This window comes from Mustela nigripes, chromosome 6 (genome assembly GCF_022355385.1).
Source record: "Mustela nigripes isolate SB6536 chromosome 6, MUSNIG.SB6536, whole genome shotgun sequence".
Classification (NCBI taxonomy): domain Eukaryota; kingdom Metazoa; phylum Chordata; class Mammalia; order Carnivora; family Mustelidae; genus Mustela; species Mustela nigripes.
This window is the reverse complement of record NC_081562.1, coordinates 84,781,772-84,805,147: the sequence shown is the minus strand read 5'-3', so window position 1 is coordinate 84,805,147 and position 23,376 is coordinate 84,781,772. Positions and strand designations below refer to the sequence as shown.

Below are 23,376 nucleotides of genomic sequence, written 5' to 3'. Positions count from 1 at the left end.
AGGCCGGCCTGCGACGGGACACTAGTGCTCTCTGCTGGCCACGCGTGCACCTGCCCAGTCTCCAGCATGCCCCAGCAGGATACGGCGAAGAGAAAAGAGCCACTGGCCATGTTATAAATATTATTTAAAAAACAAAAACAAAACAAAACAAAACACACATACACTGGGTCCCGGGGCTGAAGGAAGGAGTGGTGGAGCCCAAGGGCCCAGGCAGGCAGGAGCAGGCACTGATGCTAGAGGCTAAGGACCCCGCCTGTCACCAACCTGTCATTCTTCCCTAGAGGCCCCTTCTCACATTTTCTCTACTGGCACCACCCGCTCCACATGGCATCCCAATCTCTGGTCTGGGGCTGAGGGCAAGGACCGCACTAGTTGCCTGGGAAGTGGAGGACCCTGGAATACCACGAGCAACCTGGGGAGGTGCCAGTCGTGGCGCGTTGGGGGCGGGGCTACTTGAGGAAAAGTGGACACAGACCAGACTAAGAAAGGAGTCTAGTGCAGACAGTGAGGGTGACCGAGGATCCACGGCCTCACACAGACCCGAGGCAGAGTGGCTCGCCGGGTCACTGGTGATCATCCAGCTGCTGCAGGAGTGTCCGCCGCCGCCTTTCCAGCTCACCCTCGCTCAGCTCACTTTCCGACGTGTCCCAGCCCGTCTGGTGGAGCAAAGGCACAGCTCACCCACAGCCTCCGCTGAGGGCCACGGAGGCCTGTGGAGGGTACGGACTGGGCTGGGGCCAGGTGCCTGCCTCTCACCTTCTCCTTCTTGATTCCAAAACCTGGGGAGCGGTTAGGGAGTTCCGCCCGCCGCAGCTCCCTGTCCTTGTCCTGTTCTGGTTCTTTCTCATCACTCTCCTTGCCAGCTTTCTCCTCAGGGTCTGTCTCGCTCTCAGGACTGTTCTGTAAGAGCCCAGACCCCGCCTGCTCAGTTCCTGTGAAGGATAGCCCGGGAGGCGGCTGAAGAGCTCCCTCAGCATAGCAGGGCCCTGAGTAGCAGTCCCTTCTCTACGCACCGACTTGTGTCTTCTCTTCTTAGTTTTCTTTTTTGGTTTCTTGGCTTTCCGAAGGCCATGATCTGGAGATAGAAAATACTTAGTAAGTCCCATGGTGGGGGTGGGAGGGGCTCATTCTTTAGACAGGGAGCTAGATGGGGAAGTCTCTGTTGGTACTGTTTTCCTTCCTTCTCCCAGTTTCTGCAAGGGCAGGGCAGGGCAGTTCTTCCCACTCCGATAGGTACAGACCTCCTCATCCCCTCCACCCTCAGGGTGCTGTCTCCTCTCAACTGAGTCAACCACTCCAACTCCCAATGGCTCACCTGATCCAAGGAGAAGGCGAGAAGATGGGGAGCCCCGTCCTCCAAGGGCAGCACCCCCACTTTCAACCGAATCAAGTGAGGAAGAGGGCTCAGAGCCTGACTCCGAGGGGTTCCGCCTTCTCCGCTTTGGGGGTCGGAGAGATGGCGGGGGCAGCTCCTCCTCTTCTGACTCCGAGCCCTGGGCAGATCAGCACAGACATGTCAGCGTACAGGTTCTCTGGCCTCCAGAAGCCCTCAAGTCTGGGAACTGGGGACAGAGAGGAGGATCCAGGGCCAAAGGAATTTTCAAATCTCACTCCGAGGAGAAGCGGTATAGGGAAAAAACAAGCAACGTGGTTCCTATTTCCCCAAGACAATCAATCCAGCCCCCCCCCCCCACTGGCCCAGCATCCCTTTTGCCCACCAACTCACTGAGGGTGAGTGGGAACGCTTCCGATGGTGCTTCTTGCCCTTTCTGCCGTGTTTTCGGCCTTTGGTGTGGAGATGCTGGCATTCAGTCTGGTAGAGGCAAAGGGAGGGGTGAGGAAGGCCCCAGGGTTCACCACAGGATGCACCCTGCACCCAAAAATCTGGTTTTGCCTCAAATGAGGGCCTCAGGCCTCTCTCCAGGCCAACATCAGACCTCAGGGCAAGGACCGCCCCTGAGGGTAGGAGGCCACTGGGGTCTCTGCTGAGCTGGACAGGCTGCTCATGAGCCTGGCACAGACACATAGAGTCAGAAGCTCTGTCTCACCTCCAGTACCTGCAGGTACTCGCGGAAGAGCCGGATCCGCTCCGACTCCAGGGTGATCTGCTCAAAGGCTGAGTCGCACACAAAGCGCTCACGGACCTTGAACGGGAGAGCACTGCTGATGAGACCAGCCCCGGGCAGGCACGGACACCGCCAGGAGCACAGGGCAGGGCTGGGGCAGAGGAAGGAAGGGGGCCGAAGCTGGCCGCGAGCTGTGCTATGACTGGGGCGGGCCCCCAGTGGTAGAGAAGCACCGCTGCCCTCAGGACCGAGGGGGTAGTGTCTGGTGCCAGGCTGCAGCCCTGACCTCTTCCCAGGCAGTGCCCAGCTCCAGGGCAGGCACGGCCTGTCTCAGCATGCTTCGGAAGGCAGCTTCCCTGCGCCGCATTCTTCGTGCCTCCTCCTTCTCCCGCTCTCTCTCCCGCGCCTCTGCCTTCTCCAGCAGCTGAGGACGGGAAGGAGGCAGAGCAGGGTCACCCAGGAGAGGGGGTGGCCAGGCCCCACTCAGGCACACTGCAGGACATGGGAAGGTGGGGTCTGGGGGCTCCTGCCGCCACTCACTGAACAGAGCAGGGGGATGGGTACAGTCACACAGGGGCAGTGAAAAGGGACAGAACAAGACAAGGGGATAAGTTGGAGACCAGAGCCCTGGCTGCAGCCCCGCCCGGCCCAGGCCCTCACACTATTGAAGGTCAGCTTGATGTTGCCCGCGTCCAGCGCAGCAGCCCTCTTGTCAAAGCTTATGACGTGGGCGAAGTCCTCAAAGGCTGTGTTCACCTCCACGCAGAAGCCCCGGTCCTGTGGGCACAGTGGTGTGTGAAGCAGGGGCCACCATGGGCCCGAGGCCTGAAGCTGGCCTCCGGGGCAGGCAGAGGGTTGGACTACAGGATGGGATGCTCGAGAAGTCCCCCAGCCCCCAGAAGCAACCCATAGGACTCAGATGCACTTCTGAAACCAGGCTGTCCATATCCTCACCATCTGACACCTAAGCCTCCCACGCCTACCCTTGGTCTGGATGTCGCAGGGAGCAGAGGGGGGCACTGGATCACATGGGGGGAGGGCAGAGGGCATGTGTGTGTGTCATGTCTGCTGACGGATGCCTGAGCTTCCCACAAGTAATTCTTTGTTCCTTTGGCTTCAGGCTGGGCCCTACTCAGGCCCTCCTGCTGCTCCGTGACTTCCTTGCATTCTGCCAACATCTGCTGGTCCCATCCTTTGGCTTAGTTCTTGGGTGCTTACTAGCTGCCAGATATTGTGCTGAGTGCTTCACACACCTTATTTCTGTTAATCCTCAGAATCGAAATATAAGCATAGGTCCTGGCCTCCTAATTTTATATGGAAGGAGAAACCAAGGTTTAGAGAAACTTGCACACTTGCCCGCGGTCTCAAAGCTCATTGGTGGGTGACTGAGAACTCTACCCCGGGTCCTATCACCATAGCCATAGTTTGAAGCACTACACCCATGCAGATCCCTCAGTCCTCTGGGGAATTCAAGGCCATCAGGTGTGCAACTCCAGAACACTTAAAAATACCTCCCCTTCTTGAAGCACCTTGGGCTTGGCTCTGAGCTGCTCATCTATGCCTCCCAACACCTCAATAAAGCAGGGGCTTCGGAGCAGTATCTCACTGGGCCCAAGCCGATCTGGAGTTTGCGCCAGTGGAGGCACCGGCCCGGTTCCCTTCCCCTCCCTCCACACAGCATGAACTTGCTCCGGTCCTCCACCTGTGGCGGAATGTGCTCTTCTTGTCGTCTTCGAGAGCATTTCCTCAACCCACACTCTAGCCCTTCTCAAACAGCCCAGTTTCTGTCAGGAGAGTGAAAGCGTCCATCCCACCTCTCTGCTGGCTACTCCCCTCAAACTCGTACCTCACTTGACTGGGAACAGCCTGTCCACCTTGCTCTCACCTTCTTGAAGCTAACAATTTGTGCTGCTTTCCCTTTGGTGCAAAATCTTTAAATGCAGCACAAAGGAAAACGAATCAACATTTAGTGAGCCTGCTATAAGCCCGGCACTTTACAAATATTAGCACTTCCCACAACCATGTGCGTAAATTATTCCTATTCTACAGATGAGGAAACTGAGGCTCAAATTTGGTAAGACTTGCAGAGGTCTAAGCCAGGAGTTACGTGACTCCATTCCACCCTCTTTATAGACACTACTTTCCTCGAAGTGCTCATGTGCTCAGAGACAACTTCCACGGGCCCCTTCTCAGTCCTCACTTGACTGGTCTTTGCACGTGTGCTGCTCCCTTCAACAACCGCCCTCTTGTCTCTCTGACCTCTGACTGCCTCTCTTGCTTGTGCTTGCTCCCCTGAGAATAGCACTTGGTCTTTTCAATCTACATTGTCCCTAGCGACCTCAGCCCCACTTCCCTCCTGATTTTCAGACCCATAATAGGCTGGATGTTTCACAGAAATTTCAAATTCAGCAGACCCCAAAATTATTCATTCCCTGTGAGCCACCCCTCTCCCCACTCCCATGGATCTCGCGGGCCCAGATCTTCTGGCTTCCAGCTGTTCCAAGTCCAAGGCTCTTGCCATTATCCTATAGGGTGAGAGGTGCCCTCACAGTCTGCCCAGCTAGCGGTTGGCCACAGGGGCTCCTGGGCTCATCGGCCTTCTGTAAGCAGGAGCCCAAAAGGGGGAGCGGTGGGGAAACCATGTAAAGAAGCTTCTTTCTCAGGAGATGTGGAGAGACAGGACACAGCAAGGATGAGACTCCTGCAGGCCAGTGGGCAGGACCAGCCACTCTGTGGCTAAAATGTAAGCATCCAATAAAATACAGCTCTCCTGGGATTAAATATTTATACTTTACACAAATGTCCTATTTAAAATGTGGTCTTTGCTGTATTCCTCCCTGCCCCAGGTTACTTTTGAGACTAATTCCCTAAATGGAATTTCTATTCTCTCTCTAGCCCTGTTCCTGCCAAATCCTCCGTAATGGTACCATTGTCCCACCTCCGCCAACTTCAATTCACTTGACTTCTGAGTGACTCCATCCTCCTGATTTTAAAGTTCTCTCTCTTTTTTTTTTTTTTTTTTACCAGCAGAAATCTTTATTCCACAAAAATCTTACAGAGAACCTCAGTATATAAAAGAAAAGCTGCTATCCTTAAAAACAGACGAAGGAAGGGTGCCTGGGTGACTCAGAGGGTTAAGCCTCTGCCTTCAGCTCAGGTCATGGTCCCAGGGTCCTGGGATCGAGTCCCACATCAGGCTCTCTGCTCAACAGGAGCCTGCTTCTTTCTCTCCCTCTGCCTGTCATTTCCTCTGTTTGTCCTCTCTCTCTCTCTCTGGCAAATAAATAAATAAAATCTTTTTAAAAAACAAAACAAACAAAACAGATGAAGAAGCATTAGCTTCCCCCTTTCTTGTCCCAAGGCTCCCCTGAGGAAACTCAGGGGAGGGGATGGGGGTCTCAGAAAAACACAGCTAGAGCACAGCTCTCCCTCATCTGCTGTCTCTGCTGCCTCCGCCGAGCTCGTTCACCACCTAGACTGCCTCCCGACTAGCCTCCCTTCTCACCTCCCGAACCTCTAACCTATCCTCCAGAGTCCTGTGCTGCTCCGACTTTCCTACCAAAGGGTCCTAACAGCAGGGGAGGCTCGAGTTCCAGATCTGTTTGAATCACTTGCCACTGTGACTTTTCAGTGTCCTGAGGCTTCAAAAACTGTCCTCCAACTACCTACCTCTACGGACACAAGCACGCAGTCTGAGGGATGCTACTCTATACTCTTACCCCATGGTTCTTCCAAGACATCCTCTGACCACAGCATTCCCTGGCTCCCCATTACTTACAAGATAAAAACCCAACTTCTTATTTTAGTATTCAAGGTATTTTACATCTAGGGCTCTTTCTTTCAGAGAAACAGGAAGCCACAGGACAATAGGGCACGTCTAACCTAATGATAAGAACTTTTAAAACATTACGTTTATATTAAACAGAAAAGTGAAGGGTGTGAAGATGCAACACCTGAATCTGTAAAGCAAAATACGGAACTTCAAAGAAATGCTCTGTGTGCAGTGGGCCATTCCTAGCTTTATTTTTGACCCTTCTTGCCCCAGGTACCAAGTTACTGCCCTTGGTAATTAGGTGTAGGTTGGTGGAAAATCCTCCATTTTTCAGGTGAGGAAACTGAGGCTCAGAAAGGTTAAATAGTCTGCCGAAGGTGACACAACTAATAAGTGGTTAAGCTGGACTTGTGTCCCAAGCAGTCTGTCTCCACAGTGCTGCTCCTAACTGCTGGGTGTATTGCCTCCCCAGGGCCTTTGCACGTTCTTCACTTCCACCAAGAAATACGCTTTCTCTTTGTTTTTTCCTTCTGAAACACAAGGCTCTCTTAGTGCAGCAATCCCTTTTCCACCTTTCAAGGACATAGACGTTGAGAACTCTCTCTCCAGTCTAAGAGGTCTCTCTCTACAGTCTAAGCAAGGTGCCTGCTCAGCGGTAAGGGGCAGCTGCTTACTGCCACATCAGATGGGTGGCGGGAGCGTGAGGTTAAGGATGGCTTGCCCCTTCTAAAAAGCAGTGGCATCTCAGTCTGAGGCCCTGGAATGCTTTGCAAAACCAGCCCAGTGGTGCTAGATAAGCCATAATTTTAAGAGAACTAAAAGACCCCGATTTTTCTGTACAATCTCCTAATTTTAAAATGTTAACAACAAAGTTGAAATGTTTCCAGGACACTGTACGGGCCAAAGGAATATCTGTGGGCCACCAGTTTATGAGGAGCTGTGCCCCTTAATGCTCAGACCTGCCATGCCCTTCTCACACCCTTGCCTCTGCTCCTGTAATACCCCATACCCAGGATGTCAGCCTCCTCCACCTGCTCGTTCTTAAAGGCATAATGCAAAGTGTCAATTCTGTCGATTCTCGTCTCTAATAGCACTTGCCCCTCTCTATAACAGGTCTCATGTTTATCTTCCTATTAGGCCATGAGCTCTTTAGGGACGGAAACCGCATCTTTCTTCTTTGTGTGTTCCCAGTGCAGTCAGGGATCACGGCAGATCTCTGCTGAATGGAGCTACACTGCTTCTGCAAAACAGGACTTAGCAGGGAGTCCTGTCCGGAGAGGCGCCCTGCACCCAATCTGCATCCATCCACAACCCTGGGCCTCCCTCACCTTAAGAATGTCCTTAATGATCTTCTTCTCATCATGGAATCGTGCCTTCAACTCCTCCACATAGAACTTGAACAAGTCCAGAGGGGTGGAGCCTGCGGGGGAGGGAGGGAGGGGGGGCCTGGCGGGCGGCAGCTTCCCAAGGCCTGGGGGAGGGGTCCAGGACAGGGAGTAGGGGTGCAGAGAGGCTGGCAGGGCAGGAAGCCAGGCCAGAGAAGGGGGAGCCTGGCTGCCTTACCCGGCTGGCCCAGCATGTTGGCAAAGCGGACATCAGTGCTGACCGCTGGGTACAGCTCCATCCAGGTGGACATAGAGTGCAGCTGCCCTGTCTCGTGCAGCTCGTCCAGGAAGGTCTGAGTGGGGAGAGGCCAATTACAGGGAGAGGGAAACATGGAGAGAGGCAGAGGCAGAGACTAGGGAGGAAAACAGGGGATGGGAGGGACAATCCCACCTGAGGAAATGCAGGCGAAGGAGGCAGAGATGAAAAGCTACAGATGGTGAGGCAGAGAGCAGCGAAAACAGAGGGAATGTAAATACAGAGAGGGACAGACTCAAACATGACAAGCAGCTGGTCTGGGAGGCAGAGAAATAGGAACTTGTCTGCAGCATGTCCTGCTTGAGGTTTGCTCTCAGCTTCCCAAAGTGTTAGAGTTAAGGAACCCCCACTGCCGCCACCTCCAAGCTGAGGGACAATTGAGCTCTGCCTGTATGGCTCCCCACCAAACGGAAATGAACTTGGCTGAGCTGCCAAGTTGTGCCTTTAGGGTGCTCTCTGCTGGCAGTTTCTGGGTGTTGCATACATCCAGTCTCCCTAGAGGAGCATGGTCCCCAGTTGAAGGGACACAGCAGAAGCAGAGTAGCCTCGTGGAGGTGGCACAGGACCGGGCGGAGATGAAACAACAGGCCTAGCCAAGACAAGGCAGGGCACAAGCGAAGAGATTATGGGCCCCGCTGGAGATGAGCACCTAACCAGCAGGTGGCAAAGATACCTGGAAGGCCTCCCGGTTCTTGCGTTGCTGACGCCGCTCCCGAAGGCGGGCCCGCTCCCGCTCCTCCTCCTCCTCCCTCTCCAACGCTCGGATGTGCTCCTCAAAGCAGATCAGTGCATCTTCCTTGTCCATGTCTAAGCACAGAAAGGAGGCTCAGCAGGTGCTGCAGGAGTGGGGCACCCTCACTGGCCCCAGCACCCACACCCCTACCCCGTGTTTGAGGGTGCTGCCTCAGTAGGTGCCGGGGTCACCCCGGGTGGTGGGGCAAGGGAGCAGAAGCCTCTGTGGGAGAGGAGACTGGAATGGTGGTTCTGGAGGAGGGTTCATTAATACAGGAGAACAAAACTAGCAAGTATTCAGCTCTTGTGAATTCAGTTACTGGAAAGAATCGTATGAAACAAGCAATCTCGGGATCTAATGTTTTATGTTTTACGGAACTGGGAATGGATCAGGCTTTGATGAAAGTTCAGGTCAATTTCTGACATTGTCAATGACTGCAGGCCAATAAGAGCTCATCATGACAACACATGACCAGTGGAGACCCCTGGCATCAAGACAATTTAAGACCATATTCACAGGAGTTGGAAAAATTATCCTCTCCTGGTCCTCTGTTGCCTATCCTAGAGCTCTTCCTCCAAGGATACACAATGTCCAGGTCAACAGTGGACCCCAGAGGGAGGGGAAGGGTGTCCCAGTATTCCAGCATCTCTAGACTCTGAAGAGATACAGGGACAGAGTGAATGCAGAGGACCCCAGACATCCACAAGGGCAGTAAGTGCAGGGGAGCAGTAGGAGGCAGGCCCTGGGCTCCCAGGTCAGTGAGGAAAAGGGAAGGAATGGGCGGGAGTGGAGACCCAGGCTTACTCTGCAGCTGGTGGTCCTGAGCAAAGCTGGGGTTATCCATGAGGTACTGCTGGGCCTGGGACCATGTAGTTTGGAAGTTGACACTACTCATCCCATCCAGGATGCTCTTCAGGGCCTGGATGTTGCGGCGCCGGAGCTGCTTGGCCTGTTCCTGGGGAGCCACAGGGTCAGGGTCAGGGTGAGGTAGGGCAGGTTGGAGTTACTCAGGTGGGCCTGGGCAGAGGAGCATTTGGGGAAAAGCAGGCAGCTAGGGAACCCTAGGAGGGCCAGACTCAAAACTTTCCCGTCCCCAGAAAGGGGAAGGAGCACGGGTTACAGACCAACCCCTCACAGATGCCCTCCTGCCCTCCCACACCGAGGTTGTAGGCCCTGAGCCCCGAGCAGAAGCGGGGGGTGTGCAAGTGCCACACTAGCTTCCAAGGAAGGAGCTGAGACCCTGGGGCAGCTGAGAAATGAATGACCAGGCTCCACAAGGACACAAAGACACAAAAAGCCTGAGGACAGACTGACGGATTTAGCCAGTGACTGTTACCTTCTCCTTCTTGGCCAGGAAGAAGAGGACATCATCATAAACCTCTTTTCGATCCCTCTCAGGGACCACAGCCCACACCTCCAGCTCCCCAAAGGTCTGTTCTGCCCGCCTGTGGAGCATATGGGTCATGGGTAGGCAGGCAGGGGACAGAGACTCTGGGCCCGTATGTTCTCAGGGTTCCCAGACCCCACCCCAGCCCGGCCTCCTGACCGGTAGCGGGTGGTAGAGGTCATGCGTTCGTGCTGCTCCAGGAAATGCTGCAAGGTCTGCTTGGCCTCCTTGGCCCTTAGCCGGGCCTCTTCCTTCTCCTCCTTCTCCCGCTGCGCCTTGTAGGCATTGAATGCCTGCTTTTTCTCACTCAGTTTGGGCAAGGCACTGGGGTGAAGAGGGTGGGAGTTGGGGGCAGGGGGGGAATAGAGGAGTCACCCTGCACAGCCCACCAAGCAGGGTCACGGCACACAGAACTGAGTGAGGGGTCCATGCATGGGAACAGCAGGCTGCAGGGAGGCAAGACGGGTCTCTGGGATGAGAGGAAGGATGGGAGGCAGTGAGGGGAAGACGGGGCTCCAAGACACTAACACCGAGCCCTTTTGCTCTGAGGTTGGTTCTCAAGGTGCATTCAGGCCTCCGCCCTATCCAGCCCCCTTACCCCAATTAATTCAATTCGAATCAATTCAATTCAACAAGCATTTATTGAATGTCTCATATCATATACCTTTCCCCTCCTCCTCCCGGAGGCCCTCCAGCTTCTTTTCCTTGTGCCCTTGCCCTTCTATCACTCCCCTGACTCGGGCCCCCTTGGGGTCAGAGTGTTGAGCTGGGGCTTCTCAGGGAGGCCCTGGCCCAGCTGCTCACACACAGTCTGGAGGGCCTGGCTCCCTCTGCCCAGGCCTACCTGTAACGGGGGTCGGTGACCACCATCTTCATGGCCTGTTCCCACGAGGCATTGGAGGGGACAGCCTAGAATGGAGCAGGCAGGGGTCACGGGGCCTGCCCACCTCCAGCCCCCTCCAGGCCTACCCTGGGAGCCCCATCCCTGCACCTTGTCCCTCAGCAGCTCCTTGAAGGCCTGCTTTGCCTTCTCCCGGTTGCTCCAACTGAGGCCAGACCTCTCTGGTTCTGGCTTTGATTCCTCTTCCTCCTGCTGTGGTGGCTGATGCTGTCCAGCAGCACTGGGGGGCAAAGGGGACTCAGCCACAGCATCTCCCAGGTCCCCCAGCTTTCAGTGCCTATGTGGTCAGAGTACAGCCTGGCTCCCCAGAGCAGCCCCCTTCTGCCCTCCAGAGGTTATGCCCAGATCTTCACACCCTTCCCAAGAGGCCTGGCAGAAGTCAAGGGTTGAACTAGGCAGGGAGCCCGAAGCCAGCATCTGGAATGTCTCAGAGGGGCAGCCCTCACCTGCTGGGGCCCTCCTCTGGCTGCTGCAGAAAACCCTGCTCCACAGGATGGGCGGCCTCTGACATATCACAATCTTCACTCCCACCTGGCTCAGGCTCTAGAAGGCCCAGGGGCACAGGGGTGGGACCAGGTGGCCCAGGTGGGGGCTCAGGCTGGGGCTGAGGTGGCTGCGGCTGCAAGATCTGGGGCTGCTGTGGCTGTTTCCTGCAGGCGGACCGGAAGAGCAGTGTCCAGGAGCGGAGCAGATAGTGGGACAGTCAGGGACCAGCTGGTCTGTCTGTCCTGTGAAGGACGGGGGCCAGAGCAGGCCACTCCACGTACAGACTGAGCGCTGGCTCTTCCACGGAGTGGGGACCACAGACAAAGGGTCCACTCCCACCCCTCTGCTGGCCCCACGTATAGGGAGATAGGTGGGCAAGTCACTCACCCTGCAGCCTCTTGTTTGACTAGAGCTGCAATGGGAAAAAAATAACATGGTCACAGGGTGGCAAGGGCCACCCCCCAGAAGCGTAGCCCGGGCCCTACCCACTCCTCACCCTCCAGGTCATCCAGGTCCTTGGGCCGGGTCCAGCGAGACTCCTTACTCTGGTTGTTATAGTAGTAAGGTTTGCCCGTGTCTGACTTGTACTCTTTCCAGGGGCACTGGGACAGCAGCAACTGCAAGAGGATGGGTCAGAGGACATCAGTGGGCTGGGCATGCCCCCTAGTGGAGGCACAGTCGGGGGAGCGAAGAGGATCCTGTGAGCAGGGAGTTTTTAGCTATCACCTAGCCTGGCTCAACATGGGGGAAGATATACTTCCTGAGATCCTAGGGAGCCTGGGGCAATGGTCAAGGATCTTGGGATCAGAGGAACCATGTGTATAATTAAAGACTCAGGGGAGGCCAACGACTTGGAAGGGTCAGGGAAGCTGAAAGGAAGGGCCGAACAGCCCTGTTCAGGACCTCTGCCTTGGACTTGAGAGCGCTGGGCTTCTCCCACACAGACTGCTTGTCGTCAGCATTGTAGTAGTAGACGCGTCCATCAGGAGCCACATGCTCACTCCACAGGGCCCTCTGGGAGGGGAGGGGGCACAGAATGGTGGTCAAGGCCCCATCCCCAGAGCTTCTCCTCCTTACCCCAAAGACTTAACCATCAGCTTCCCCAACTTTCAGCTTTTCTACCCAGAGACCCCTGAGCTGGAAGAACTCACCAGAGGGCCTGTCCCAGCCACAGCAGCTAGAAAAAAAAAGTCAAGGGAAATGTTAAGTCCTTGCCCCAACCCCCATTTTATCCCACCTATTCCTCCCCTACTCCATCCCCAATAAATATCCCCTGGTCCCATCAACATCCCAGGCTCCCTGGCATCCCAACAGGCATGATCCAGGGTGGGCTCTAGTCCACGGTCCCCTCTCCCCTGTACCCCCCAACCTCCGAGCCTGGGGGGAGCAGACCCCCAGAAGACTCACAGCTGGCTGTGTCCGCACCCGGAGCCGTCTGCCGAAGAAAGAGGAGGGGGAAGGGTTGGGGCCAAGCCCAGCGGCCCCCAGGACCCAGGCCATGGGGGATGAAGAAGCAGGCCAGGCCAGGATCCGTGTGTCCTGCTCCCAGGGACCTCTGCCCCCTAACAGGCATCCCCCACCCTCTGGGGCCGTGGCTGTAGGATCCTAAGGGGAATCGCACAGCAGCTGTGCTTGGTTTTCCTCAAGTGAGAGCATTCTGTCGAGTCCACCTCCGAGGCCCCTCTTCCACAGCAGATGCCAACCACACTACATCCTACCCAGACTCTACTACAATGAGCAATGGCACCAGAAGGTTTGGTGAGATCCCCAGGTGCTGCTGCTTCCACCAGAGACAGAAAAGGTGTGAGGGGGGACTGTATTCAAGTGTCCGCAGTGCCAGCTCTGTGAGGGCAAGCAGTGTCAGCCATGAATGTGTTCCTTCAGGGAGCCGGGCCCAGCAAGGACAAAAGAGTAACATGTCTTTGGGGGTGAGTGAGAAACTACAAGAGCAGAGTATGTGGCCAGAGAGGAGGACCTGAGTGTGGGGAGTGCTGCTGGGACCGGGACGGAACCAAAGAGAAGAGGGAAAGAATGGAGGCCGCATCCCTGTCCTCCGAGTCAGACCCGCAGGGCTGCGGGGCCTGCTTCCTGCCAGCCCCCCTCGTGCTTACCGCTGCAGTGACAGGCACCGCTGGCATCAGCATTCCTGGCATCATGGGAGGTACCATTCCTGGTATCTGGGGACACAAAGAAGATAAAAAACAACTACCGAGGTCAGGGCAGGCAGAGACAAGGCAGGTTCCCGAGAGATACCCTTTGGGGCCATGACCTTCGCATGGTCCCCTGCTCCGCCTTAGACAATCTCTAGGTTCTAGGCTCTCAGCCCCACCACAGAGTTTCCTCCCGTCACGCAGTGGACAAATCCACATGGGCCTGGCCAAAGCTCCCTCCCTTCTCTCCCTACTTCCTGAAGTCCAGATGCCCCTTCTCCCCTCCACCCCTAGCCGGACTCACGGGGTCTTCTGAGGCACTTCTGGGGCAGAAGGGAGGATTACCTGCGTGAGTGGTGGTGGCGCCCCCATTGGTGGAAGTATTGGGGGCATGATGCCAGGCGGCATTGGGGGGATGGCTGGTGGTCTCTGACTCATGGGGGGTAGTCCCATCGGAGGAAATGGTGGGGGAATTCCTGGAGGGGGCATCTGGAAGTGAGGAAAGGAAGGGACACTGAGTAGAGAAGACCCCGCCTTGGACCGGTCAGGGAATATCCACCTGTCTCCCGCCTTCTCAACTCCCCGCACCGCCTGGCTCTGAGGCAATTCCAAGGCTTTAGCTTAAGAAGAGCAAAGCATGAAACTGCCTGCTCCCCACCACTGAAAAAGACTGAAAATTGGGGGGGGGGGGTCTTCTGGGTCTAAGAGGCAAGCACCACAGCTTCTTCAGAGGTAGGGAAGGGAGAGGGGAAACGTCTAACTGCCACCAGACCGCGGCTGGAAGGCTCCATCCCTTGAGCAACTCTCCCCAAAGAGGCCTCTCAGAGGCAGGATTCCAGGTCCCCAGACCCCCCAGTCCCCTGCCTCCCATCCCTTTTTCTCCAGTTCAATGACCACCAGCTGCTACTTCAGCCTGACTTCAGTGGCATGTTGAAAGAACAGAGAAGGAGTAGTGAAAGAGAAAGGCAGCCCCACCATGCGCTTACACTAAGAGGGTCTCTTCCCTTCCACTTCTCTTACCCCAGCCCGTGTGTCCCAAGGACAAAAAGACAAAGGGGGAGCTGTCAACTTGACGGACAGGGAGCTTGACAGCAGCTCCTCCCACCCCCATGCCCAAGCAACACTACCCCTTTTCCAAGGGTGGCAGGGGAAGCAGGACACAAAACCGTGCTGGCAATGCAGCAGTGCTAGGGACCGGGGAAATCGGGGTGCAGGCTGGAAAAGCCAAGCCCAGGGAAAGACATAAAACTTACGAAGGGTGGTGGCATCATGGGGGGCCCCGGTGGGAAGGGGGCAGGCGCTGCTGGGGGCCGGGGACCAGAATCGGGAACCGACTGTTGAGGGAGAGAAAAGTCATAGGACCCAGGATGGGCAAAGAGATGGGCTTTTGCAAAAGGGAAGCAGAGCGATGAGGATGAAAAAGGAGCACAAAGTTCAGAGGAAGGGTCTCCTGGCCCGGTTTCCTGCTCACACCCAGCTCCGAGCCCTGGCTAAGTCTGCTCTCTTCTACCAGCCAAGAGCCAGGCTGCCGGTCCCCTTCCACATGGTCTTTATCGCACCAGAGCCCCAGAACAGATGAGGGCGGCTGGACTATAGGCCCAGTGTGGCTTTTCCCAGGGCTTTGCATCCATTCTCCTATCTGTGGGCAAGGCTGGGCCTCCCTCAAGCCTTAAACAGAGGTCTCTCATTCCCAAAATAGCCAGGGAGGAAGTGACCTTTCCCGTCCCCTTACCTGAATTCACTGTTAGAGTCAACCCCAAAGCCCTCTAAGCCCAAACAGTCACCACACCTTAAGCACTAGCCTCCCATTCTCTTCACTGTGGGCACCCCCCAACTGGCCTCATCTTTACTCCCTTGCTCACTCTGACACCTCCCACTCCCCATGACCTGCTCCTCGGCAGCTCTACCCTTTTCCCCTACAGATCCCGACCTCCTCTCCCTGTGGCTGAGACTTTGAACAGCTTGCTCTCCCTGCCCTACACCTACTAGCCACCTCATCCCATCCTGCTGTTGTTGCCTTAAATACCACGCGCTCCCAAGAGCATTCCCGACCACTGAATTTATTCTCTATCTGATGCCCTTCTTAGTTTCCTGGTGTATAGGGTTTCATAATTACTATGTTTTGCCTTACATGTGTAGTAACATTCCATGAGGACAGGGATTTGTAGGACTTGTTGAAAGCTGGACTCCTGGTACCTGCCCCAGTGTCTGGCACATAATGGGTACTCAATAAATATTGAATGAATGCAAGAAGGGACAAAGAAAGGACCAAACACTCCCAATTCTAACACCTTATCTATAAATATAGCCAAATTCATCCCACAGATATGGTCAGAATGATGCATATACAATGTTTCCAGTCCAGCATTATTCGTAAAAACAGAAGACTGGCATCAGCCTATATACCCGTCACTAACTATGAAATTATACACAAACATAACATGGAATACTATGCAGTCATTAAAAAAGAATGAAGCCATTCATGGTCTTGATAGGAGCAATCTCTAAGATCCATTAAAAAGTGGAAAAAAATGCAAAGTGCAGCAAAGTGTGATCATTTGTATGAAAACTGGAGAGAAAAGAGGACATACAAGAAAGAAATCAGTAGAAGGGAGACGGAGGTGGGAAAGGAACCTTCTCGCTGTACATATGCCCTTCTGTAACTTTTGAATATGCATCCATGTGACTATATTACCCATTCAAAAAAAAATTTTTTTTAAGTAAACTGAGGCTTCAAGATGCAGCTAAAAGGCCCTGTCCTTCCTCCTTTTGCTCGATGGTTAGAGGGTATCAGGGAGGAGTTCTAGGGAAAGGTGGTAGCTGGCTGAGAAGACACCCCACTGATGCCCAAATTCCCTACCTTCCCAGTGACCCCCTCCACTGAGAAGGCTTGGCATTGAAAGATGCTTTCTAATCTCTACCTCCTGTAGTATCTGTCCTGCCTCTGTTCCCACCCATCTTGTCCTAAAGAGAGAAGGGTAAGCCACACTATTCCACCCAGAATCACCTTTCTCAGGGTTCAACTGCTCCAGCCCTGTATTCAGACCTGCCCCAACCAAGACTGTCCTTAGCATGGGAAGTCCGAAATTCACCAATGTGGGAGGAAATCCAATTCTCTGTGCCATGCTTACCCACCTCAAGCTGCCTTAGGGTCCTCTCTGACCTCCCAGATGCTACATAACCATCTCTCTGGGTCCTACCAGGTTCCAGAGTTGCCCATCTGAGGCTGGCACCACAGTCCATATAGCTGTCTAAGTTAGAAACTGGTGAGTCATTCTCCACACCTCCCTCTTGTCAATACGTCACTAAGTCCTGCTAATTGTACCTTGTACACATTTCTTGAATCCATCCACCCCTCTCTCGTTTTCATTTGACCTTCTGTTGCTAGTCTCCCCACATCCACTACAAGCTCATCAAAATGCACCTCAGATCATGTTACTCCCTGCTTAAAATTCTTCAATGGCTCCCACTGTCCTTACGGTAGAGACCAAAACTCCTCCCCAAGGCCTGGAAGGCTGTGGGAGGTCTGCTTCTCAACTGCCTTGCCAGCTTCATCCATGTTGAGTTCCTGAGTGTGGCCACACTCACCATCTCCCAGTTCTCCCACCTCCGGCCTTCATCTCTGCCTGCCACAATTTCCTGCCGATCCTATACACCTAGCCTACAGGTCTCACATCTACCAGCCATTACCTCCTCAGGAAAGGCTTCCTCCCAGGCCAGTGGTATAGGCTTAAGTCAGAGCCCTCTTTTATAGGCTCGTGTACCACGCACCCTTCCCTTTAGCAATTACCCACTGGACGTTTACAGTTACTCCCACGGTGCTGATTGTCCCATTATTTTATGTGGCCACTAATAAAAAACAAATGCCACCACTTAAATTATGATACTGCAACGATTTTAAGAGGTCTTGACAAGAAATGTTAAAATGTGAGTCTTAGGGTCAATGAAATTGCTGCCTCCACCAGATCTTACATTTAAAGGGGCAGGGACTTGGCCTGTTTTGGCTCACCCTGATCTCCTAGCCCCACTGTATTTTCCTCATTGCCCCAGACTGAAACATAGAAGGTGTTAGTATTTATTGACTTGATGGGCTTGGCAGGTCCCACAAAACACAGCCACTGGTAAGGCCTAGGAGTTATTCAGAGAACACAGAATGTCAGAGATGGAGGGGACTCTGGTGACCACCCAAGGGAGTTTCCTTTTTCAGATGAGAAAACTAAGGGAAATTATCAGTCCCAGGCTCCACCGTGATCAGGGACAGAGCCAGGACTGGGTCCATTCTCCTCTTCAGTCATCCTCAGCACTGTCCTTGCCACAAGGAAGCGGTCTGTTTTTTTCACTCCGCATATTCCCTGCTTCCCATGTGGTAAAATCATCAAGGATCCAAACTCTTCCTTGAGAATTAGTGGTGGCTCCCTATCGCTCACCCTACAGAATCTCACCTAACATTGCCTTTCAACAGACCTGTCTACTCTTGGCTCAGCCTGATTCAGTGGCTTCCCTCCTCCTCTCTGCACAGCAATTGTTAGATTACACCCTATGTTCCTCTTACTCTACTGTCTCTCACTTTGCTCAAGATGATCCAGTATTCACCCCCTTCAGATTACCTTTATGATTATCCTCCACACATACACATACTCCTACCTCCTTGTGTCCCCTCAGGATAAAGGCAGCACTACTAGGCACTGATGACATGCTACTCTGTGGATGTTTGCTGGGTGTTTCCCACAGGTCCGCCTGTCTCTCTACGTGGGAGGAGATTTCTCCATATTGGGGGATTATGTTTTCTCCTTTTAAGCCTCCTCTTGAGTGTCTAGTCAGGACCCTGCATACAAAGTGCTGTGATAGAATGCAGACTCATCCTTAACCTTACTCGATTTTTGCATCCTGGAATATCCCAGAACAGGCAAACGTGTGCAGGTGCACCCATGTACCCGCGTACAGTTGTATAAAATTCTCTGGGTAAAGGTGGCCTGTAATGAGATGGACAGCTCGGCAGAGGCTGTCTGTATAGCTGGGGAAAGAAAACTGGAATCAAATACTGGCACGGGAAAACCTAAATAGTGAAAAACTCACTGTATAGGACATCTATAACTTGGTGTATGTGCCGCTGAAGCGAGCACTGTCCATCTTTAACTTGGAATGGAGACCCCTGGCCAGGATCCAGATGCTGGACTATTTTGGACAGTTCCCGCAGAGGACAGAGCAAAGGAATGAACATAAACTACCATGGGACTTCCGCGGCCCTCCCTTCCCTGAGCTTCCCCTGTGCAATGTGTATACTTTTCTTCCTAAAACACGCCTGCCCCTCTCTCACTTGCTGCAGTGCCTGGACAAGTGCGGGTCTCATTACACTTTGGGGCGAGACTGAACTCGTGTGACAGAGGGATACAGGAAATGGGCTGAAAGAGCAGATCTATGTCTTCCCTGGAACAAAAACACATCTGTGGGCTGGAGAGAGATGAAGAAACCACTGATCATCTTATCATCATGAGCTCACCTGTACCAGTGGAAGGACACAACACCCCCCACCACCACCACCAAAGGTGCAATCAATTCTTCTGAGCCTTTACATCTAAGCTGCAGCTCAGAACTAAAGACTCAGAAGAAAGAATAAAAGGGGAAAAAAACAAGAATGGAGAGACGGAAGAAAGAGCAAGGAAAGAGGGAATAATTAACAACTAATATTTATTGAGTGCTTATTATGGGCCAGATATCATGCCACTCATTTAATCCTTGCAACCATCTAAAAGGTTATTATGGGGGCACCTGGGTGGCTCAGTGGGTTAAAGCCTTTGCCTTCGGCTCAGGTCATGATCCCAGGGTCCTGGGATCGAGCCCCGCATAGGGCTCTCTACTCAGCGGGAAGCCTGCTTCCTCCTCTTTCTCTCTGCCTGCCTCTCTGCCTACTTGTGATCTCTGTCTGTCAAATAAATAAATAAAATCTTTAAAAAAAAAAATAAAAGGTTATTATGGTCCCCATTTTATAAATAAAGAAAGTGAGGTTCAGAGAGATTAATTTGAGCAAGGTTCCAAAGGATTAAACGGCAGAGGCAGGTTTGGAATCCACGCAGCCTGACCCCAAAGCTTTCAACTACTCCACAAAGCTGTCTCCCAGCTAGGGTGATGGTGCCACAGCTATTTCTCACAAACTGATTCTCCTGTTTTCTTTTTACCCTAATCCACACACTATCCTGAAATCCTCCAGGTGATCCCAAGGATGGTCTGGTCTGACTCATTCCCTAAAGGGATTTGTGTTGGGACAATGAAAGCTGGAAGGCACACTTCTCAGAACGGTGAGAGAAGGTACCTCTCAGAAAGGGTACCTGTTATCAAAAAGAAAAACAGCATGGAGGCCAAGAGACCAGCGAATTCCCCTGCAGTCAACCCTTACTTGCTGCCCTGCTTCAGCTGCCCCAAACAGTGTCAGGCCCTCTGTTTTCAAGACCATCCTAATCCCCAATCCTCTACATCAGCCTTAGTATATTCCTCCCTCTCCCCAAAGATATTGGCTGTCTTACTAGAAAAGAGCTTCCATTGCTTCTCTCTGTCCTGCCATCTCCTCAGAATGAAGACCTCATTCTGGTCTTCATTTTCTTGGGTTAGGTCTCTACCTCCTCGGCCACTTCCAGAGTTCTTCCATCCCTCCGATAGAATGCCAGAGGCGCTGGCTAGCCTGCTCCAGCCCTGCAGGCTTTGTGCCTACCATCCCCCACATCCCTGGGGATTTTCTGCAGCCCCAGCTGAAGGCCTCGCCTCCATCCTCAGCCTGATTTCCCTTGCTTCCCCACATCCTAGAACCCATTCTCCTGAACTCTCTCCTGAGGAACCACCCCATTTCGAAGCTGGAAAGGACGTGTGGTATCATTCTCATGCATTTTCCTTGTTTGTTTGTTTGTTTGTTTGTTTTTTTAAATCGATGGGGTATCTGAGGCCCAAGGAAAGGTAGTGACTTGCCCAAGGTCACACAGAGTTGTTAACAGTTTGTTGATGGCAGAGCCAGGGTTGGGATCAAGGGTCCTCTGTTTTTTCATTTCTTGGGCTATCCGGGACTAGATGGGGACCTTAGCCTCTCTTTCCTCAGGAGACAATGCCCTCTCCTCACCTCACGACACAATGAGGGGAAAACGAAGGAGGGGGGTCTCCAAGTGATCTTATGGGGAGTCCAGGGCTTCCAAAGGGAACAAGCACTGGGTCTGAGGAGGGGCGGTTGCACGCCAAATACCCAACAAGGGGAAACTGGCCCCCCAGCTCTCCCCTTGTCCCTCAGTTCCCACATTCCCGCCCCCTCTCCTTTCCTGACCTTTCTTCACAAACCCACCCTTATCTTCTCCCCTTCCTCCTCCTCAACCAGTCCCGCAACTCTAGCTCCCCTCAACCCCCCCTCTCCCCCACCCCCGCCATCCTCCATCATGGCCTCCCCGCCCCTTCTCCCCCAAATCCCCGCTCCCCTCCCCCTCCCGGGCTCCCTTTCCCAACCCCTCGTGCCCCTCGCCCTCCCCCGGGGTCCCGGGTACCCCCGGCGGCCTCCCCGGCCCCCCGGCCCCGGCCCGGGCCGCCGGGGGCGCTGTGGGACCGCCCCGGGCCCCCTCCACCCCCGCGCGGGGACGTTACCATGCCAGAGCCTCCGAGCAGCTGGGCCGGCTCGGCCCACCCGCCAGTAAAAGACGCTCTGATTGGCCGAGCCGCAACCGGGAAGGCGGGGCCAGTGGGGGGTCGCACCCCTTGGTGGCCGGGGCTCCGGTAGCGCCCGCGGACCAGCCGGGCCCTGCACCGGCCCGGAGCGCCCGGGCCCGGCCCCGCCCCCGGCGCGGACAGCTAGACCCCGCCCTCGCGCCTCCAGGTCCCGGGCCCGCCCACGGGGGGCGGGGCGCGCTGCCGGGCTCTTGACGGGCGGCTAGAGCCGCAGAAGCCTGGCATCCCCAAGCGGCTAGAGCGCGCGTCGGGGGCCGGCTCCGCGCGTCTGCAACTCTCCTGCCTTCCCGCCCTTCCCACCGGCCGCCTCCAGACCTGGGCCCCCAGCTTGCCCGGCCTTTGCGGATCAGCCGGTGCGTCCGCCGCGCATGGGCTCTCGGAGCGCCTGGATCCCGCGCGCTCGCGCCCGGGACGCAGGGGCTGGACCGATGTTTTCATTCAGAATGTAGGGGTATCTTTGCACCTCACTGAGAGTTTTTTTATTCGTTGCATAGTTCTTTTTTTTTTTTTTTTAGCACTTTTAAGTTCATTCATTAGACAGGTATTTGTTGAACATCTGATAAATGCCTCAAACTGTTCCAGGCACTGGACAAACGGCAGTCGAAAAAAAAAGTGGATAGAGCTTCTGAAACCCTGCCCTCGGAGGCGTACGTGCTTATTAGGTGAGCCCGAAGTTAACTTCTTTTAAGATTTGGCTTCCACCAAGCGGTGAAAGCGAGCCAATCATTTGTAGGCGTTCGAGATATGAGCTAAATACTATGTTGTGCAGATAAGGGAATTACAACCCAAAATTATTTAATGAATATGCCGAAGGTTTAGGACTAGTAACTGACAGGGCTCCTGATACCGATGCAGGGTGCAGAAAGGGATCGAGCACCCTCTCTCCAAAGCCTGGATAAAGATGATTCCTTTTTTCTTTATTCGTCAACAGTTGAGCCTGTACTCTGTACTCAGTGCTATGCTAGGTGCTGGAGATTGAAAACTCTGTGAGCTGGGTCTTAGAGTCTTGCAAGCGTCTTAGAGTCTACCGGGAGAGAGGTAGGAAAACAACCAGCAGGAAGCGGAACACCTGAATTAAAGGGAACAAATGGGAGAAAAGGAAGAGGGATTCGTTCTTGGGGACGATTGTAGATCACTGTCGTTTTCTTCACAATACCTAGATAGCCTCAAATGAAGGCCTAGTCCCATGGTTTTCAAACTTTATTACTGAGGACCTCTGGGCATAGCAGGAGTGGTCAGAGGTTCCATAAACTTTTACCAGTCACATTTAATTTTTTTTTCCCCCAAATGAAGTATTTCTTAGCCTAGGTAGGCACCTACTTTAAAGAGTCAAATAATTGGGACGCCTGGGTGGCTCAGTTGGTTAAGCGGCTGCCTTTGGCTCAGGTCATGATCCCAGCGTCCTGTGCTTGAGTCCCACATCGGGCTCCTTGCTCAGCCGGGAGCCTGCTTCTCTGTCTGCCTCTGCCTACCACTCTGTCTGCTTGTGCTGCTCACTCTCGCTCCTCTCTCTCTCTCTCTGACAAATAAATAAATAAAATCTTAAAAAAAAAAAAAAAAGAGTCAAATAATTGTGTACGGTTTGTTAATATAAACAGCAGAGCCCTGCCTCTATCATCTCTCCCTCCCTGGAGGCAGCCATTTTCAGCTCTTTGAAGCTGTTTCTTCTTTTTGAGACAGAGAGAGTACAAGGGTAATGGCAGGCAGAGGGCAAAGCAGGCCCCCCTCTGAGCATGGAGCCCATGTGGGGACTTGATCCTAGGACCCTGGGAACGTGACCCAGCCAAAGGCAGATGCTTAAATGACTGAGCCACCAGGCATCCCTAAAGCTGTTTCTTTTGGCATTTTACTTTATTACCCTGGTCCTCCTCCAGCTGCATCCCTCCCCACAGGGTACTGAGTCCAAGGGGATATGCCAATCCAAAGCCTACTTACCCCCTTATAAGCCATATTCTAAATACCCGGGACCCTGGATTTCCCTGCCCAGCTTGCCTCCTTGGACCTCTCTTCCACAGGAAGACCTTGCTGATAGGCATCGCTAGGCTTGAGAGATAGCCAAGGAGCAGTTATTTGCAGTGAGAGGCAAGAGCACAAATTGGGGTCTCCACAGGACCCTGTGATGAGGCTCTCTCAATGTAGGACAGAGGCAAGGGCAGAGGAAAAGGGAGTGAGACAAGATCCAGGGGCTGGGGTCTCCTATTTTCTAGTATGGACTCTGAGGAGTCCAAAAATTCTAATTTAGAACCTGGCTTTCTTGGTCCATATGAAGTTATATTGGTAAAGTGAAGAGTTTCAATGGTATTTTATTTAACAGTTTAATTTATTACATTTCATTCATTTATAAAATTTAATTTCAATTGTTAATTTATAACAGTTAAGTTATAACATTAAAATATTTAAGTATGTTTCCCATTTGTAGTCTTGCCCCAGCCCCCACAAAATAAAAGGGACAGATTGGAGGAATTAACTTTGTTCCCTTCAGGTCTCCTCCCCAGCCCACTGATCCTTCATTCTCATCCGCTAGTTTCAGTTTTTACACTTGTCT

General features: G+C 53.5%; 1 protein-coding gene across 3 annotated transcripts; it reads right to left on the bottom strand.

The window, feature by feature from the left end:
- Nucleotides 1–106: 106 nt before the first annotated feature.
- On the bottom strand, nucleotides 107–20,935 carry PRPF40B (pre-mRNA processing factor 40 homolog B). 3 transcript variants are annotated; one of them, XM_059403046.1, is made up of 26 exons: nucleotides 20,751–20,935; nucleotides 14,390–14,470; nucleotides 13,482–13,625; nucleotides 13,098–13,163; nucleotides 12,394–12,421; nucleotides 12,138–12,163; nucleotides 11,890–12,000; nucleotides 11,483–11,603; nucleotides 11,374–11,398; nucleotides 10,947–11,150; nucleotides 10,591–10,720; nucleotides 10,444–10,508; nucleotides 9,759–9,923; nucleotides 9,549–9,657; nucleotides 9,017–9,167; nucleotides 8,153–8,286; nucleotides 7,402–7,516; nucleotides 7,167–7,258; nucleotides 2,727–2,843; nucleotides 2,353–2,490; nucleotides 2,049–2,144; nucleotides 1,727–1,813; nucleotides 1,316–1,493; nucleotides 1,014–1,075; nucleotides 757–900; nucleotides 107–656 (listed from the first exon to the last, which is right to left on the bottom strand). In XM_059403046.1, the coding sequence occupies exons 1-26, from the start codon at nucleotides 20,751–20,753 to the stop codon at nucleotides 564–566; spliced, it is 2,685 nt and encodes an 894-aa protein (XP_059259029.1). In that variant the 5' UTR covers nucleotides 20,754–20,935; the 3' UTR covers nucleotides 107–563. The 3 variants fall into 3 exon arrangements, with proteins under 3 accessions (XP_059259029.1, XP_059259032.1, XP_059259031.1); XM_059403049.1 differs by lacking the exon at nucleotides 2,353–2,490; XM_059403048.1 differs by lacking the exon at nucleotides 14,390–14,470.
- Nucleotides 20,936–23,376: the final 2,441 nt, after the last annotated feature.

What these genes read in the sequence shown, in the direction of transcription:
- PRPF40B (XM_059403046.1), bottom strand. An exon ending in CGCCACCACCACTCACGCAG is followed by an intron (nt 13,164 to 13,481) that starts GTAATCCTCCCT and finishes TTGTGTCCCCAG; the next exon opens with ATACCAGGAATGGTACCTCC. An exon ending in GTCAAACAAGAGGCTGCAGG is followed by an intron (nt 11,151 to 11,373) that starts GTGAGTGACTTG and finishes GTCCGCCTGCAG; the next exon opens with GAAACAGCCACAGCAGCCCC.